At 38.8% G+C, this 20,181-nt stretch overlaps 1 protein-coding gene across 6 annotated transcripts in view; it reads left to right on the forward strand.

Annotated features, from left to right (window-relative positions):
* FAM135A (family with sequence similarity 135 member A) overlaps positions 1-20,181 on the forward strand; it is a 143,414-nt gene that overhangs the window by 66,806 nt on the left and 56,427 nt on the right. For 4 of the 6 annotated variants that reach the window (XM_059730908.1, XM_059730888.1, XM_059730903.1 and 1 more), the window contains 7 exons: positions 2,168-2,307; positions 2,420-2,490; positions 2,921-3,094; positions 7,052-7,178; positions 7,543-7,696; positions 11,291-11,368; positions 15,642-15,691. In XM_059730908.1, coding sequence (XP_059586891.1) covers positions 2,168-2,307; positions 2,420-2,490; positions 2,921-3,094; positions 7,052-7,178; positions 7,543-7,696; positions 11,291-11,368; positions 15,642-15,691 — 794 coding nt within the window. The remainder of the gene's footprint in view (positions 1-2,167; positions 2,308-2,419; positions 2,491-2,920; positions 3,095-7,051; positions 7,179-7,542; positions 7,697-11,290; positions 11,369-15,641; positions 15,692-20,181) is intronic. The other 2 variants (XM_059730901.1, XM_059730906.1) reach the window with 2 other exon arrangements.

Genomic DNA, 20,181 nt, shown 5'->3' on the forward strand with positions numbered 1-20,181 from the left:
TCCTCAGTTCTTCCCATGCACCTCATTTCCATATCTTTCTTCACCACTCTTTGTTCTTCACTGGTTATCTAGAACTAGCCAATTGCCCATCAAGAATGAGGACGGAGCGCTGCCACCCACCACCCTGCACCACTGCTGCCTCGCCGGTGGTGGGGAGCTTGCCCCACCATCCCCTCTGTCCCCCTCCTTTAGCACGCTGTGCTGCTGCTGTCTCCAGTGCTGTTGGCCTTGCCCCCGCTCCCCGCTCAGTCCCCTCTGTGCCCGCCGTCATGGCGGCGCACTGCATTCTGATTGGTAAGCCCTTTATTATATAGGAATAGGGACACCTGTTCGTGGCTGGACATGGTGTTTCAGGCTGTCTACCTCCAGCTCTCATAGTCAACTGCATATCTAACCTTTCACTGTTTGCCCTCTTCTTGTGACGTGGATGTCAGAAGGATACAGTCATATGTACCTTGAAATTCTCTAAATGTTATATACTATCTTAATCTGAAAAATGCACAGTGGCTCAGCTCAGTAGCTCTTTTGTGAGAAAAATGCTTATTCTGTGGATTAGTTTAATCAGATAAGGGCTAGGATATCTATTTCTACAGTACAAGAATAAAGGAATTCCTTACTGATTTTGTTTAGTTACTCCCTAGCTGGTCTTTTCAGTTCCTTCACAATGAGGCTAAATATTAGCTGTTAGGAACTAACCCTCTTGTATGGCTCTAAAGCTGAGGAGAGACTTGTTGAGAGAGACTGTAGGTCGTATAAGTGTACTAATCTGGTGTCTTGTGAAGATTCTCACCATCAGTAGTACTGAGCAGTGATGTAGTAGTCCTAGTTCCCTATCACCCTGGAAGACAGATAAAGGTAAAGGACATCCCTTCTAATTGTAGTTCTTTGGGTTTGAGCTTTGTTTTTGTTGTTTTGTTTTTTAAAATAATTAAATGGGGAGAGGCAGCCACTTCACACAAGTCAGTGTGAGTGCGTGGAAGCCCCTGGCTTGTTTACTTTTCATTCCATCCAGGAAGAGCACACACCAACTGCTGAAGCTTCCTTAGCCTGACGAAGGGTTTTTGAACCCGAAAGCTTGCTTAATAACTATTCTCCAACCATTTGGGTTGGTCTAATAAAAGATATCAAATTCACCCAAGGAACCTTGTCTGCCTATGTCCTTAGACCAACACGGCTACAACCCAAACCCCTGGAAGACATGATGCATTTCATGTCATATCGCCACTTCAGCACATCCCTACTTAATAACAAATTCCCATTTTTTGGCAAATTCAGGTAGATACAACTTTTCCCAAGAATGTGCATGTTTGTTCATATGTGTTAACTTTTCTTTTTTCACTCTTAGTCATCCTCGAGAATACCTGTTCTCTCCCACCCCCACATTCACATTAGTTCAAAGCACCCTAGGTGTCATTTTTTTAAAGCATTTTGGATGGTTGGAGCCTATAAAAGAAACAAGAATTGTGCAGTTGTGCAATGCTGAAAATGGGACTATGTGGTCACTGACAGTAGAAAATTACCCCCTGATAATGCTGCCTTTTTTGCTGTTTTTTCAAGATTATGGATCAGGTTGTATACTGTACTCATAGTCTACAGGTGGAGGCAACATGGGCAGTATGATGTGTAAAGGACCAGAAGCTATGCAGCACCTTCATTTTAATTCTGGGTTATCCCCTGATTTCTGTAGTGGCTTTTGAGAATTCATTTTGCCTCTCTAACATGATTTTTCCATCTATAAAATGTGAGTTTTTCTTAATTCTCTCAGGATGGTGAGAGGACTGATTCATGTTTATATTGCAGGTTGAAGATGAAAGGTAGGACTGACTGAAGTTTATCATTTCTGGTTCATAGGATATTTCAGTGTTCTGAAATATTTTAATTCCAGTGCAGAATAAAGCCAAGCAATGTATCTTGAAAAAATACTGAAACAAAACATGCCCTGTAGACACTAAGTTATTGACTGAAATTGACATTCAGTGTCCTAATTCTAATAGCTGTGGTGAAACTTGCAAGATTCACTCAGCAGCTGCTATGGTTTGGTTTTTAAGGTCTGTAGCTTCAGGGCAGCCCCACCCTGTAGACTGCTTAGAGTCAGGAACCCCAAGCTCTTCAGATTCACAGGCCAATTCTGTTAATGCTTTTCTGTTACTTATGTTTGTATTTTCAGGTGCTGATCTTGCCTTTCCAGCATCAGTCCATGACAACATAGTTTGCAGTAAAACATTTCAGATTCTTTACAAAAATGAGGAGGTTTCTGTGAATGATGTTATGATCTTCAAAGTTAAAATGCTGTTAGATGAAAAGAAGGTAATCTGTCATTCAAATAAAGCAAATTATTCAGATATTTCAGTGTCTTTAGGGATAATTTGCACTGCTAATAATAACGGACACACGTCATGTTTTTATAATTCCTTTTCAGATTGAAGAATCCCTTAATGAAATGAATTTCCTTTTAACTTTAGATCTGCACTTCACAGATGCAGATTATTCGTAAGTTTAAGTATAATACAGATATTCTTAGAGCACTAAAATTCTTGTTAACTACTCTTACATGGAGATTTTAAAACTATATCATACGTAAAGTATTGTTGTAGAATATTTGAGATATTCATTAGAAATGTGTTAGGGGTTAAAAAATCTAGGCAATATAATTGTAGACTTCAGTTATAGATTTTAGGAGATTTTATTATTGTTTGCAAATTCATCCCAGCGTTTCCTAGTAGAGATGCAGATGATGTCTATACATTCCATAATGTTAAACCAGTATTTAGAGTCTTTTTTATTGTACAGTTTGTGATACTGGTCTTCAAATTAACTTGTTTTAAATAATTTTAGTTGTGTGTTGCATTCCTTATCTTATTACTTAAGTACAGTCACAATTTTTGAAGTAATTACACATATTGGTTTAATTTTTTTTTAGGCCAGACGACTTGAGCATGCTGCAGCTAATTAGTAGCCGAACATTAAAGTTGCACTTTAATATACACTGGGGCCTTCATCACTATGTCAATGTTATGTTTGATTACTTCCACCTCTCTGTCATATCTGTTATAGTCCATGCCTCTTTGGTTGCCCTACACCAGCCATTGATAAGGTAATAGCCCCTTAATACAATGCAATGAAAATACTGGGTTTAGTTGTTGAGAATTTCAGAAAGAATTAAGCTTGTATGATGTATATTGTACTTTAAAAGGTTTGGATTTCAAGTGTTTGTTTTTGTTTACACAAAAAGCTGGATGAATCCTTGCATTCCAGTTTTGTTTTGCAGAAGAGAGATGGGGTCAGTAAACAAAGGATATATAGCCTTTCAGCAGGATCATAATTGACAGAGATTATAATGGAAGGCTTTATTTCTGTTTGTATTTTCTATATATCCTAAATAAGAGTGGTTCTTTTGTACTTGTTATGCACTCATATTTTGGACAATCTCTGACACAAAGATCTTATAATCTGTTATCCATTGGTATTTTCTCTCACAGTACGAAGGTCAGAATGGGAGGGAGAGATAGTGACTCATTCAAATTCTAACAAAATTTTGGCACAGCTTGGAACTCTGAACCTACATTACTGAACTGCAGTGCAATATTTTGATCCAGAGGTTAAAAACATCTTCTGGCTGGGAGTAGCTGGAATGACCCAGTATGGGGTGGAGATGACTGAGCATTAGCACCCGGCTGCTACTGCTGCTTCGCCCTGCCTCTTAGCTGCAGTGCAGTGCTGTGCAGTGTGGTGAAAGCTGCACTCCACTGGAGCAGCAGGTGGTGTGTGCAAGAAGAATTCCCTCCTGCCTTTCTCCTGGTTAGTGTTTGTGGTGCAGGTAGAGAGAGGCTCTATGCCACCAAAGGCATGGCTCTGCAGCATGGATCCAAAAGGCTCCATGTTCTGTCTCCACATTCTGTCTCCAAAGCAACTACATCTCCTGTGCTTTTAATAACGTGGCTCAGCTATTGTACTTAATCAGAAACTAGCTCAAATTACCATTGATGTTCATTTTATAGTTCTGTAAGAAGATAAATATAATTTTGGTATCATCTTTGTGCTTGCTTTTGCAATACACCACTTTGTGTTATGGACTAGTAAGAGAAAGGGAACAGATGGTTGGGTAGTGGTGAGTTACTGGAAGGAGAAGAATCTTTCCTTTCTGTGTTGAAAACCAATTGCTGGTATGGTTATTGGTCCAAGAATAAGGGAAGATGCCTGCAATAGATGCTGTTAGTACACTTGCAGTTACTGTACTTGTTGTTCTTGGTGCACTACTCTTCTTTTTCATGGTACTTGTCACTGTGATAAAGGCAGTAGCATCTGTAAATGCCTCTTTCTCTGCCTTTCTTGAAAAGTAAATTAAATTATTTGAGGAGTTTCATTTTCTGGTTTAAAATAAAAATACTCCACTGCTCATTCTTGTTTTTTCTTAAACTTTAAGTTTCTAGGCTATAAGGTGCCACCCTGCCATGCCTTCTGCCTAGCTTGAGATTCACTACCTCTTTCTTAAATTTATCACTAAATAGTTTTCAGACTCCTTCCCTGGCTCATCTTCTTGCAAATATAAAGTGAGGAGGGGAGAAATCTCAAAAAAGCATTGATTTTGTAACTTAATTGCTTTCCCAGTAGCATATTTTTTTATGTTCCTTCCAAGTCTTCCCATATGTTCAGTGCCACCTCCCTTTCTCTCTCTGAACTGGTTCTAAGTCTTAGGCTGTATGCACATGTTCAGATTACTTTGAAGAATTCTCATGGGTTTTATTCCCCTGACAGAAAAACTTACTAGGAGACATCTGAACAGACATTCTAATGCTGAGCCCCTGAAGAGAAGAGAGCTTGCAGTGCTGATGCTGCATAGCCAGGGTGTCCCTGTGCTCACATCTTGGCATGCTCTGCAGGCTCCCTCAGTGTACCTGGTGACAGATGGCAGCAGTGCACAGGCCATCTGGTTGGCTGACCTAGACTGCTTAGAGTCAGCTTGTGTCTCCCTGCAGCACAATGTGGGGATTGTGAAGGGGGCGTGTTCTGCTCCCTGCTCGGCTGGAGTAGTAGAGTCCAGAAAGCGACACACAGTCTCCCTGGGAGGGAGGAATCAGGAGCAGAAGCAGAGATACTGGAGGACTGTGTTGTGGCTTCTCTAAGAAGGGTAAGTTGTAGAGACATTCCCTTTCTCAGGAGAAATTCTTCCAGGAGCAATTTAACTCTAGTAGGCCCTGGGCTTTTTTGTCTCAGTTTGCTGTACACATAATTACCCATTGTTGGTTCTTAAAGCGGAAAATGAATGAAGCTATTTAACTTTATCTCAACTTTATGTGAAAAGAGACACCAAACTTGATAGGAACTTTCCTGTGGCTTCAGCCATTCTTAGTGTAGTCCATCCAAAATTATTTTAAAGTAATATTTTGAAGATACAATTTAGTTCAGCGTGCTTTTTATATAATACCTTTTTATAATTGCTGTTGGGAGTCTGACACAGCTCCAGTTCCTTCTACCCTCCCTTCAGCCCAGGCCTTTCTCCCTCCTTGATCCAAATGTAACAAAAAGTAAAAAGTTCCAAAATAGTATGTCATTTCAAGAGGTTTCTGCTACATTGTTTGCATATCACATGCCCCCAAATAAGGCATGCACCTTGTTTTTGGAAGACAGAAAGTGGGGGGGGGGGGAAGATTTTTCTGGAGTCATGCCTTACTCTATAGTACATCTTCCTGGAAACATAGCAGCCAGGAAGTGTGGCAGGAAGAACTTCCTTGTGTGGCAAGGCAGCAAGAAGACTAGGCCCGGGACCCTTGCAAGGGCAGTACCAAACCTTTGCTACTTTAAATACTTTATTATTTACAGGAACATATATAAAAAGCTATTGTTTCTGCACCACAAGCCTCATCAAGATAGCATGCAGCAGCTCACTTGCCTGGAGCCAGGTCAGTTGTTCCTTCAGGCATAAGCTGCAGCGCTCAGCTGATAGCTATGGCTGTGAGAGGGTTAACACAGGACTTCGCCCCTTCTGCTTGCTGCAGTCAGAGACAAGCAGCCATCCATTTTGGCATCCAAAAGTAAGCAGACACTGTACTCTGTATTGCTCCCTGTTTCTATTCCAACAAAAAAAAAATTCAGCTTCCCTGTCTGTCATACACCACAGTCATGGAGGACAGATTTTTTTTGGCAGGGTTGGGGGACACTGTGTGTGATATGCAAGTAACTACAATATTTTGAAGTATTTCAGCCACTTTTAGAAGATTTCAAAGGACCTGTATGTTGGACAGCTGGCCCTTTAAAATGTTTCGAAGGCTTTTGAAATGTTTCAGTTAAGTGTGCTGACACTGTTTGTATCATGTTCTCTTTCTTGCAGCATCTCCTTTGGGAGAAACCTGAATCTTGTAACATATCTCACACTATTCCTTTAGGCTTCCCTGTGGTCTGGGTCATGACTTGATCTTTCAGCTAGGTCATATCCACATTCTTACTCACCTTTTCCATCCAATTTCAGCTTCCTAGTTGAGTTTTTAACAATCCTTGTCTTCTGAGGAAAGTGCTCACTAGCTGGTCTATCCTTTTCAGGGCAGGACTCAACAGCCACTCAATCTTTAGTAATATCCTCAGAGGGGATTGGTATGTGAAACCAAGTCTACCAGCTCCGCTGGGTTTTAGCCCAGGGACCTTGCTATAAACAGCTGGTCAGGTATTTTGACACTGCTCCTGCATGGTGTATTCTACTCCCCTCTTCCCCTTTTTCTCATCTGTTTTATGTTCATCTCCCACCAATCAAGGTCTCTTGCCTCTCATAGGAGCAGTCTTTCTGCACTTCTCAGCTAGCCTCTTAAAGGCCTTCTCCCTTTTATGTCCAATACCCACTGAGTGTCAAGGGTGGGGCTAATTGAACAAAGATGGCCAGTCCCATGTATTTGCACTGTCAAGGATACTGAGTAGCTTTTATTCTCACTGATTTTTATTAAGAACATATGTGCTTTAAGAATTTCTGATACATTTGCCAGAATAATTTATCATAGTATTTATGCACTCATTGTTGCATCCTTTCACTCTATTTATATGAAGTGCATATTTGTTTTTGTAGCTTTCCTCGCCCAGTGAAGACTACATGGTTGAATAGGAATGCACCAGCACAAAACAGAGACTCTGTAATTCCTTCTCTTGAAAGTGTGGTCTTTGGCAATAACTACACAAAACAGTTATCAGCAGATGTAAGAATATAATCTATCAGCATTTTTTTTAATGGACAAAATAAATATTTTATTGGGAAATATCTTTTAAGAAAATGATAATAAAAGGGTGAACATTATGTAAAGGCCTTTTACTATGCATAGTGACATGGGTAAGGAGAACTCTTTCAAAAAGCTATGCTATATGTTTCAAGATTTCTTACATAGAAAGCTTAAATTATTTAGTTCATAACTTTGCTGGGGTGCGATATCTTGAGAAAATTGCAGAAAGACTGATAAGAATTAGTAAAGGGTAGGGAAGGATTTAGAGATCTAGCTTTTTAAAATGTTTCTGTTAATTCAAGATTTTTATCTGAAAATAATATTTGCATGCATCCTTTTTTAGGGCTGCAGTTTTGTGATTGCAGAGTCCTTCCTGAATCATGCCTACAATTTCCACTGTACACTTTGTGCCAGTTTGCTACTTGCATTCAAAGGGTTACATAGGTATTTCATCATGATAACAAAGGAGCTCCCTTCCTCTCACCGAATTGAACTGGGTATGTCAAATATAATAAAATAAGTCGCTTTTATTTTCTGCCCTATTGCTGTGCTCCTTAGAAGAGCCCATCTGAGATTGAAATATAGTTCATCTTATGCCATCTACATATTATACATCTGTTTACTGCTGGAACTGAAATAAATTGTTTATTAATAGTCCAAGATTTTTTTTTAAAGTACTCTTACTCATCAACAAGCTGACGTGTACTCTTTTGTAAATTATTTTTTATAGCTCTTAATTTTAAGATTTTTCTCAAATTGGTATATCTGATTTTGAGAACATTTGAAATAATTTCTTAATCTAAACAAAATACTACAATCATCTGTATGCTGTAAGGAAACATGATAGTGTATAGTAAATTTTAAATTTTTTTAACCTGAATTTTCTAACACAATTTGAAAAGAACACTGTGGTAAAAAAATTGGAAATTTAAGACTAAGAAGAAGAAATAGCTTTTAATTCAATTGTTTGGTATCAATTCTTAAATTGACCTATTCAAATTGAATTCCTACCCTGTGTTCAGCATCAGGTTAGTATGGTTAAGGCATGCCAGCTTCAACAGTCAGCAGCACACAGAGTGACATGGCTAGCATTATATCCTTCTTGTCTCGACTCTAGCTCAGATGACTAGGTATTCATTTACAACTGGGTCAGCTGGGGACAGCTGCAGCATGAGTCCAAAGCAGGGCCTCCAGCTGTTGCAATTTGCCTTAACTGCTCAGGCACCATGTCTCAGAAAGCTGACCAATTACCGTATTTACTCAAAGCCAAGTGACCCTACAATAATTAAGATACTAGACATGAAAGATTTATCAGTGTTATAATTTTCCATGTGTGGAATCTAACTATTGGAGGGTCATCTTAAATGCTTCCCCCCACTGCTGCATTGAGACAAGCAGTGGTGAGGGGATAGGTATCAGGGAAGTCAAATGGCCTGACTTTTGCCTCCTGCTGTTTGTTCCCTGTCACCACTTACCCTCCTGTGCCTGACCCTCCTGTGGTATCTGCACCATTGTCGCCTTCTCCTCCACTACTTCCTCCCACCACCTCTGCCTCCTCCCCCTACCATGTGCTCTACCTCTGCCACCCTGCCACCTCCTCCCCACCACCACCTCTGCTGTCATTGCCTGTGTTCTGCCACTGCCATCTGCTTCCCCACTGCATCTTCTTCCCATTCCAGTTCCCTCCACTTCCATTCCCACCTCCAACCCTGCTCTTACTTGGGCATGGAACAAATGGTTGCTCTAGCCCTGGGCTGGAGCAGAGCTGCTAGTAGAGAGTAAGCAACAACTGGGGAGAGGGAGGAGAGCAGAGGTGGGGAAAAGCAGCTCTTGCGGCTCTAATCTGAATCTGGGTAGTGACTGGAGTCAAAGCTGTAGCAGTCAGCTGCTCTCCTCACCACCTTGTACTTAAATCCAAAAGGAAGGGTTTCCCCGCTTACGCTAAATGGGGAAAAAACCCATCTTGGATTTGAGTAAAAATGGTAATATTATTTAATTACCTGAGACTTTGGAAAAACAGTCTGAATATTCTATGGTTAAATTGTGTAAAACTTTACAGTAATTTAAGTAAGATTAATTTTGAAAGGATCTGTTTCCTTAGCAGGATGAAACCATCATAGAATATTCTATGATTAGAAATATATACAAAGGGATGGCAGATAAATTCTGTTGACTATGTAGAACTTCTTGCTGGAGCTTGAATCGGCAACCTTTCACGGGTGTTGCTTTGAAAATTATTGTAAGAAAATGTAGTTTTAATAAAATGCAGGATTGTTATTTAAGTCTGTTCTGAGGTGTGATGTTCTCAAGAGCCATTCTGTTTTTTTTTATCCAGGACATTGTTTTTCATCCAGGAAAATGTAAAGATTTCTTTTCTTTTAAAGTAAATAAATCTTTTGAAATGCATTGTACTTTGTCAGTAGATTTTGCCAGTTGTACTAATTTTGCCTCTTAACAACTTAGGAAAATAATCAGTATGAATTTGTCATATAAAACTATTGGCAAAATTTTAAAAGTATAAGGAATATCCCAGAATTAATAATTTTTATATGGTGTTCTTTTTTTTTCTAGTTAAACTTTTTGCTTTCAACAGTACTTGTAGCACCAGAATCTGAGGCTTTCTGTTCACCAGAGGCAACTAATCATGCTTATAGTACATTATTATAAAACAAAATATACACAATAAAAACAGAGAGAACACTATTTACAGACATATAATACAACCATATTGTATTCTCCAAAGCCCACTAAGCCAATGGAAAAATTCCCTTAGATCTCATTGGGCTTCTCTTAGACTGTGGTTGGCAGCCTTTTGCTGGCACAGGTGGAAGGTTTATAATACCACCAAGGCTGTGGGCTAGGTATCTTCCTCCTCCCTGCACCAGCCAGTCAGCTGCTAGATTTCCAGTCCCTCTGCAGCAGGGGTAAACAGGGAAGCAACAGGCTCCTCAGAAGAGGGCAGTGCTGTGGAGTAGAGGGGCGGCACAGCACAGCTCCATGAAACTGATCCCCCATGTCAGATCGCACCTCTGTAGGCTGGATCAGACATCTTTGCTGGCTGGCTTTGGCCCACGTGCTGTATGTTGCTGACACCAGATTTAGAGCAATAGCTCTTTAATCAGCATCTTAACCTACATTGAGATAATGCAATTTAGAACAGAAATGGTAAAAATAATTATATTTCATTATTTGAAAATTAATTTTTGTACAATATATAGTATATATTTATTGCTTACACTTTGTTTTATTTTTTTTCTAAATCTTTTCAATACAGTTTGCTAATATCTTTTGTTTTCTTATTTATGGATTTTTTCAGTTATATACTCTATCTGGAATGTGTATGTGACAAGTGACTAATACTTTTGATATAGTTACTAACAGTGCTAATATTGCTTTTTTTCTCATGGAAAATAACCAGTACTGATAGGTAAGAACTAAAAATGATTTTCTTTTAAATGCAGCAGTAGATAGAAAGTCAGATATTTGTATTTCTACAAATATCCAAAAATAAGGAATACTGGATTTGCACCAAACTGCACATTATTTTTGTCACTAAATATTACTATTTGCCTTCAGTTTTTACACAGTATAATCTGTTCAATATCTGAGATTGAAACAGACATTTGGGGAAAAAAAATCTCAAATTCTTTTAAAATCTCAGAAAAAGAATTGTTAGCCTTTGATTTAAATTAAATGTCTTTATCTTTTTTATTTCATTTCTTTTGCTTACTTCTATGATGTACATTTTTATTCATGCAAAAATGTCCATATAGTTATAAAAATATAGTGACTTCACAACATAATGCACAAAATACTGTTGAACATCTTAAATAAGTGTGTTTAGTAGTATTTGAGCAATGTTGGTTTAAAAAATAAACAAATTAGAAAATTTCTCAAGCAGATGTTAATGTACATCATGAATAACTAAGCTAGAAGCTTTACTAAAATCTTTGCTTCAGTGTTTTGATCTAATTGCACTAATTACTAGGCTAGCAATAAGCTTTCTTACTAACTTTAAGGCAAATAATAACAAAGCACAGATGGAAAAAGAGTGTAGTAACTAGTCATGTGTATGCAATCCCTATAACTAGCCAAGGCCAGCATGCAGGTCCTATATGAACGCCTTCTCAGAAGAAAATATCTACGAACCCAGAGAGACGCCTATCTAGGTATGTTTTTAAAGCAGGTGATATAACCCCTTAGCATTTTATTAGTAGTACAGAGTAATTTTGCTTTATGTTTAAACAGTAGCAGAAAATGTAAGGATCATATTCGGCTCTGATGCAAGTATATGAAATTTCAGTGAAATCAGTGGAGTTGAGCATACTTGTAGCTGGGTTGAATCTAGATGTAATGACTGGTTTAGTGACTTTTTGTTTTATCTAACCAAAATGACTGAAAGGTTTAAATGGTTACAGTTGGAATCATGTAGCTGGCTAAAATGAAATCAATTGGTACAACTTAACATTTCTAAATGACAAGACTAATGTGTTTCTCTCTGATGAATCTTTTATATCTTCACTGGAACTTCAGAACTCATTTTCCCTACATCTAAACAAAGCACACTCAAGACCTAAATTGCAGCACTTCCTATTTAAATGGATGGTCTCTCCTTTTGGAAACTGCCAGTAGTGCTTCTTAATTGGCCAGAGAATGTTGTTATAATGCAAAACAGATTTTGATGGGGAGAGCCAAACTGGTGCACAGATCATACCCAGGTCTATTACATGACAGTGCAAAGAATTCTTAGGGTATCAGCCAAATCAAACATAACAGCATTTTTCTGGTTATTTTTATGTTTATTTTTTACTGTTTTTAAAAACAGAACCAGCATAATTGCATCAAGTAAAATAGCAAGATAAAACTTATTGATAAAGAATGCTTTATTTACTGAGATGATTGAAGTTACTTTTGATTAATTAAATTATAGCAGTATTATTATAATTTGTAAACTTTTCCATTAATGCACTTGTTTCTCAGAGGATTGGCTATTGTATAAAGTGATTCCCGTTGGCAGTTTCACATGTAGGGTAAACTTCCAGTATTGAGTATGATAAATAAAACAAATAGCTTTTTTACCTTAACCAAGAGATTGAATATGTGTGTCCATACACAGAATTAAAAATGTCTATGTGAATTTTGCCACTTTTTTCAGAATAATTCTCTTTAGCATTTATTTAGCCAATAGAAATATATGATTTTTTAAAATGCTGTTTTTACTAGTTTCTGACAACTTTATGCATTTCTACAAATTGAAAGCATGGTTTCTCAAAAGGTAAACAAACTTTTAGTTACATGGACTAGACAATTTGTTGTTATTTGCAAGTTCTAATTAAAATGATGCGATTATTTTTAACTAACTATTTACCTAGTACTTCAAGATAAATTGGGTAAATACATTGTTACCCTGAAAATATGTTGTTCTTAAGTATATCCTATAATTCTTCCTACAAGATTCTTTAAGGGTTGTTGTATTGACTTCCATGTTTCCGTGAGAGAATGTATTTTCTCATTTTTCCTTGATTTTTATGATAATTCAGTGATTCAGAAAATGGAATTAAATCAGGGGTGTCAAACTCATCTGGTCCAGCAGGCTGGATGAGGTCGTTGGGCTGGTCTGATGGCTGGACTGGGACCACACACCGGATCCAGCACCTAGGGCTGGTTTGGCCTCATATAGAATATAACTCTTGCCAGCCCGTTCCTCCTGCAGTGCATGCACCTGGTCCAGACATCAGGCATGCAGAGCTGGTGTGACATGTGGGCTGGGCCCAGTGTCACATGCAACACAGAGGGTTCAGGGTGTGAGTTGCATGTGGCACTCTGCCAGACCAGCCCTGTGCACTAGCTCTGGTGTGGCCTAGTCCAGACTGGCCCCAGAACCAGAGCTCAGGGCCAGTCTGGCACAGGCAGCACAAGCAGTACCTGCCCTCGACTGAGTCCCTGTGCTGCATGCAGTGCCTGTGGCAACAGGTCCAACCTGCATGCCAGACTGGTTCTGCACACCTCGTGTGGTACATGGCGCCGGTCTGAGACTCATGACCCAGATCTTATGGCTCCATAGACTAAATCTAGCTTGCAGGCTGTATGTTTAACACCCCTGAATTAAACCATACAAACTGGATACAAACATGAGTTTAGACTGCCACCCTTACTTATAAGAGGTGAGGTGAGTGAAGATGGCAGAACATAGTCCTAAAGAAATGTTTATGTCTAGATTAGTTGTTCTTTTCTAGTATTCCATTTTTTTGTAATATAGCAGTATGATGAATATTGAGAGTAACTGGGGCAATAAATTATCCCATGTCAATATAAATCATTAGGACTACTGAGAATGCTTCAATCCAAAGATGTACACAAATCTTATTTCAAAGATATTCATATTGACTTTTAACAAGATGACTCCTACTGCCCCAGTGAGAATAAGTGTGGAAGAATACAGCACATCAGAATTTACAAAAACCAGAAGTTTATTTTCATAAATGTCATACATGTTTTGCAGCCTGATTTTGAGCTGCTATGTCACAAAACTGACACATTGATGATAACGGACTGCTCTTTTTGAAAAAAAAGATGTATTTCTTAAGTATGAAGAACTAAAACAACAAATTTTGTTCATTTTTCTTTTAATAGCAATTTATTTAACACTATATTTCTTACTAGAGTACTCTTTAAAAACTTTTTAAAAATTTAAATAACGGGAAGATCCACAGTTATTTTGTTAAACGGTCTTAGAATTTAGTGGTGAACTTATTTTATTTAAGTACATTTTGTACCATTCTCATCATTTTCAGTACTTAGCATGATCTAACTCTACCAGCATCCTCTAAATTCCTTTAGAAAGAAAAAAATAACAACTGTCACCTGATATTACATAATATTATCAATTATTTTAGTTTGGCAGATACTGAAAGAAATAGTTTTAAAAGATACATATATATATATATATATATATATATATATATATATATATTTAAAGTGTGTAAGCTCATTTTCAGTGACGCAACCTCCTTAATTAATTAGGCATTTTTGAACATTTTATACAAAATCTTTGTTTTTACATATTCAAAGTTTGTAAATGCATATGAGATATACTTGTATATATATTTAAAATCTTTAGAAAAACCACAAAATACAAATACAATTTTTATATACACTTTTAAAATATGCAGACTAATTTGTTATGAAATTAAGCTACTGATATCAAAACATCTGCATCTAGAAATGGTCTATAATTGAGAGAAATAAAAATGTTATAGTTTATTTAACTACTCTGCACCATAATAGCATTAGGCATACAGACAGTCCTGTTGACTTCAGAAGGACCACTTCGTTGTTTAACATTCTTGTGTTTATACTTTTTTCATTTGAAGCCCGCTTGTTTTCTGAAATAAGAAATATAATCAGTCCTTGGTCCTGGATGCTGTAGTTTTATCCATCAGGATGGAGGTCTGCTGAAGTTCTGCAAATATCCAGCAACACACACATTTGTATTATTGTGGCTTTTGTCTTAATTTAAAATTTGAACAATCATTCTTATATAATAAAGGGCTTAGGCCATCTGTCTGTCCATAATATTCTTGGAACACTCTGATTGGTTAGTGAAACAACCAGTCAGAATGTGGAGCACTGCCATGACGGAGGGGTGAGGCCAGCTGGCCTTGCTTCCCTGCTCCGGCCATGTCATTGTGTCAGCTTTCCACCGCCTCTGAGGAGCAGAGCCACAGGGAGAGCAAGCCCAGCAGCACTGGAGGCGGCGGCAGCGTGGGGTGCTGGCGGAGGGGGCGGTGGGGCAAGCTTCCCCACCTGCTCCTTCCCACTCCTGGGAAGCAACAGCGGTATGTGGTGGTGGGTGGCAGCGCTTTGTCCCTGCCTGCCCCCCATCCCCTGTCATTCTTGATGGGCAATTTGCTAGTTAAAGTATAAATGTCAGTTTAATTCTATTATGTGGCTTTACTTTAAAGCGACACCATCAATTTAAAAATCATGCTTTTGTCTAAAGCCATTATTTAAAATAACATCTAAACTTATTAATAGCTTATGTTGTATTTTTTCTCGTTTAAAAGTGTTTGTGTGTACACTTGACCATACATCACGCATAGTTTACCTCTGTATAGTCTATTATGCATTTGGTATAGTTTTTCTATTTTTTTAACATGAATGGAAAAGTTGAAATAGATTTTAAACTAGGGTTTAAAATAGGCAAATGTCATTATAAATTCAACTTAAATGTCACAGGAAATAAGTGTTTAATGTAATCAGTTAAAACTTTTGACTTGAGTTTTTAAATTTATTATATTTCAAGTTGATGGTGGCTCTTTAAGCAGCATCAGACTGTCTTTGACAGTGTTGTTTAATGGGAGAAGATTATTTGCTTGAAAAATATAATTTTAAATATGGTAAAATGTGTTATTTCAAGCTTATGTACTCTAATTTTTCCAGAGAACATAGATGTAGAAGCTCGCCTAACAGAACTATGTGAAGAAGTAAAGGTATTTACTGTCCTTCATTTAAAATAAATGTAAAATAATTGTAAGAAACAGGAGTCTGTTGCCAATATTTTAGATACTGTATTAGAGAGAAAAGACTGGTAGGGGCCATTCCCAGTATTTGATGTTGCTACAATTTCTCTCAGATATTCCTTATTCCAAGACATGACACTCATTTTACTCTCCACACAAATTTGGTGGTCCGTTTATTGTTGAAACTTCTTTGTATTTGAAAAAGATGTGTACGCTATAAAACTGAAATTATAGGCGGGATCAATATTTACACTAAAGGGATGAATCTCATAATTAAGCTTTTCTCAAGTGCCTCTTGCTGTCATACATTGTACCCTACATGTGCCAGGGTAGGTTGAGAGTGATGGTTCCCAGTGATGTTTGAAATGTGGAAGGTAGTTGAATTGTAATTCATTCTAATATTTCTTTTCTTCCAGTTAGACTGTTTGGTGCCAAACTGTCAAATCTTAGATCTCTCTTTTCTCCTAAACTATATTCCCCTCCTACAAATCCTTTTCTGTCCAGAATTCTAACTTCTTAAAAACAAAATAGACATTCAGTACGTTCTTTTCTGTTTTAATTTCCTCTTCATGTTTGATGATGATTTCCTTCTACTGCCACTGCTCCTACAATTTACTTAACTTTCCTTATTATAACTAAAAACTTGACAGTGGTTTCAGATGTTCCTGAAGAGGTGAACTAATTGTAAATTATTCATATATAAGTAACTAGTCTAGATCCCTGTTCCTGATCATGGTTTCCCTCCCATGTAGCCTGTTCCCTTCTTTCTCTACTTGTCCCGCAGTTAAAAAGACTGTGTTCTGAAATAATGCTTCTCTGTTCCGTGCAAATGTCATTTGTCTCTCTGACCATTTTGAATGTTCTCTCCCTCTTTTTTCCTCCCTACATCTCCCAGTCCCTCAGGCTCTGTGGTTTTTAAGACCCAGACTCCATTTTTTCTCCCTTTGTGATTAGAGATTTTCTATTTTTCTGACCTCAGGCCTTTGCAGAGAAGCTGCAGAAAACTGTTTTAACCTATGCAGATGTCCCAAGTTACTTCGATTTCAACAGGAGTGTTCACGGTTTAACCACTCTCCCTTATCCCTAACCTGAAATACAGGCAGATCAGCTCAGGCAGCATATGGCTTACCTCAGTATACACCAAGGCATTTCCTGATGCAGCACTTCCAGCTAAAACGTATAAGCTGTAAACAGATGGATTTCCCAAGTCACCATATATTCCATTTTTCTTCCTGAAAAAGACCCAGTTCTATCCTGTCTGCCTCTCTACTTGCTGTCCTGTCGCATCCTACTCTTTTGTCTTCAGCATTCTGTGACATAACTCTTTATTCAGTCTCCTTAGATTTATTTTGTAACTCTGTCTTTATGTCCTCTGGCTTGGTTTCTGCTTTCTTTATTCCATCAAAACTGGCCTAAACAAGTGAATAGTTCTCCGTTAACAAAGCTTAAAAGAGAAAGTTTCTGAATTATTTCAAAATGCAGACCAACTCCCTGTTCTTCAAAAATATATACCTTATTTATTTGTATCTAAGATGACATTTTTATTTCTGCCAGTTAGCATGGGGAAAAAAGCCCTTTGTCTTACATTCACATACAAAGTGGCCTTTGGGGAGTGGTGGGGGGAAAGGCAGGCGGCTACTATAGCTTTGACTCTGGCCCTGAGCCTGGATCGGGGCCATACTCAGACCCTCCTCAGCTGCCCTCTACTTGCCCTCCTCAGCTTCTGCTCCCCCTTCCCCCCCCACTCCCCCTTACTGTCAGGCACAGCTTGGTTCTGGCATGGGCTGGATTCTTTCCCAGACACAGAGTACCTGGAAACTGTACCATGCCCAGCTAGGCAGCAGTGCCGACATGGCTGCATGGCCTCTGCCTGCCCAGTCAGCAGTGCCAAGATGGCTCCATGGTTGGCAGGGGCTTCACTTCCACTTCATAGATTTCTTAGACATTTGGGCTGGAAGGGACCCCAGAGGATCATCGAGTCCAGCCCCCTGCCCCAGAGGCAGGAAGTCAGTGGGGATCATAGGATCCCAGCAAGATAAGCATCCAAATGTGTCTTGAAGGCATTCAAAGTGGGTGCTTGAACCACCTCCAGCAGCAGTCTATTCCAAACCTTGGGGGCTCGGACAGTAAAGAAGTTCTTGCTTATGTCCAGCCTGAATCGGTCGCGGCAGAGTTTGTGACCGTTTAATCTTGTCATGCCTTGGGGCGCTCCCCCAGATCCTGATGAGCACCCTTGATAAACTGTGCTCTGGGAGGGAACACAGCCCAAGCAGCATCTGACAGTAAGGTTGTGGGGAGGGGCAGGGATTGGGGAGCAGGTGGGAAGGGGTGGGGATTGTGGGGAAGGGCAGGGGAGGGGCAGAGATTATGGGGAGCTGGGAGTGGGGGCATGCCAGTGGGGGGGGGTGGGCAGAAGACTGAAAGGAGAAGTGGGGTGGGGCCCAGAGGGCAAGGGGGTCATTTCACCCCCACTAGCCACTGCTTTTCCTTCTGTAGCATTGGGGGGAAGGTGACAACTCTCCAATAATTAGATTCTATACCTGGAAAATTATAACAAATTTATACATTTTCCACATATAGAACCTAATTAATGGGGGGTCTTCTTAAATTAAGGGTCAACTTGGATTTGAGTAAATATAGTAGATTATTGTCTTTTTCATTCTCAATAGTAAAATGTGATGGCAATTACTGTATTTTCTGTACGCAGAAAATACAGTAATACAGCTGAAATACAGAAATTTTTCTGTATTTTCTGTAATACAGCTGACTCGTCCTCCCTTTCCTGCTTAACTAAAAGCTGGAGCTCCTTCTGAAGACTGGTCTCTGTGGATGGATCTATGATTTGAAAAGGGCTTAGAAGTCTCCATTGCTGTGAAATAAGGACACTTTTTAAACGAGTATGAAAGTGTATGGTGTAATTCAGTGGTATCCAACCTATGGACTGGATCTGACCTGCGACACTGTATCATCCTGGCTATAGGTTCCCTGCAGGTCTGGAAAATTGGTGGCAAGGAGCCGTAGCAGCATTAATTGCTCCCAGAGCTGTGATAATTAATACTGTCGCTGTGTCCCCAACACCAAATATTGAGACTTGTGGGGAGCCCTGTGGTCTAAAGGTCACACTATGGCCAGATTGTGCTTGTGGATTGATCCTTCACTGGATCCGGCACATGGACTGGCCCAATGCCACTTGTTCAGCCTACAGGGCTGGATTGGTTGAGCACCAGTGGTGTAATGGAATATGTAGATATTTATTTCAGGGAATGGAAACTAAAGAGACCATCCCTAAATGTTGTTTACAAGCGACTTTAATGAAATTATGATATAAAAGAAAAACACCCCAAGATTGCAGTCATCTTTGAGGAAGAAAAGCCTAATTTCATAATGGCTGCTTCTTTTGTGGAGCCTCAGACCTTGAAAGTCCTAAGTATCTCATAATTTTGGTCCTAGAGGAAACAAATTACCTTTTTAAAAATATAAATAATATGCATAATCATAGTCTCCTGAATCAACTTGGGAATGAAGAAGATTTGTTATTTAAACTAGTTATAAGATTACTTCAGTGTCTCATTTTTATCTCAAGTGTACCCATCACTGGAAATTATATTATTATTGTTTATTATCAGGGATAGATAATGTTTTTAATTACTGACTTTCAGTTTCTGTATAGTTACACTGTAGTTTTGAATTCTGCAAAATACAGGGCTCCCACCTTTGTTTCCATTTTTAAATTACTATCAACATGTGTTTGAGTTTCCATTGTAATCTAGGATCACACAATGTATTCTAAAACACTTAAGGTAAGTACCATATTTACTTAAATATAAGACTGGGATTTTTCCCCCATTCAACATAGGGGAAAAAGCTCTTCGTCTCACATTCACATACAAGGAAACTTCATTAAATACATTGATTGAGTATTTAGAAAAAAGTAGTATAGGCTAAATAATGGAAACTAACTGTAAAGTTGATTAAATACAGACAATACTGGACATGACTATAGAACATATGGGCCATATTAACTAAACTTACTAATGGGAGCCTACCACAAGGATAAGTTAGTGCAGCCCATCTGAATAAAATATATGGTAGTGCCCATTATACTCAGTTCCCTCAGCCCTGACTCTTATTCAAGTCATGGTGAGCCACTACATTGAATACATTTCAAATTCCTCAGTACTCTCACAGCCGAGCTATGCTTTTCTTTCCTATTTCCAGTGTTTCCTGTTTCTTCACTGGCCTTAAATATATGGCAGACATCACCAGCAAACGGGGCCCCAAACAGTTCACCCAGAATCCCTTTGTTGTCCCCTGTCTCAGCCTGTTGCATATGATTAATATGGCCCTGCCCTCCATGAGGTGAAGCAGGACCAGGTTGCCCTGTGCCTCACCTGCATATAATTTTTTTCAGAGGATTCCAGGACTTTTGACAAGAACATCTGGTTTTAGTCATGAATGGG

This window comes from Alligator mississippiensis, chromosome 1 (assembly GCF_030867095.1).
Source record: "Alligator mississippiensis isolate rAllMis1 chromosome 1, rAllMis1, whole genome shotgun sequence".
In the NCBI taxonomy this organism is placed as follows: domain Eukaryota; kingdom Metazoa; phylum Chordata; order Crocodylia; family Alligatoridae; genus Alligator; species Alligator mississippiensis.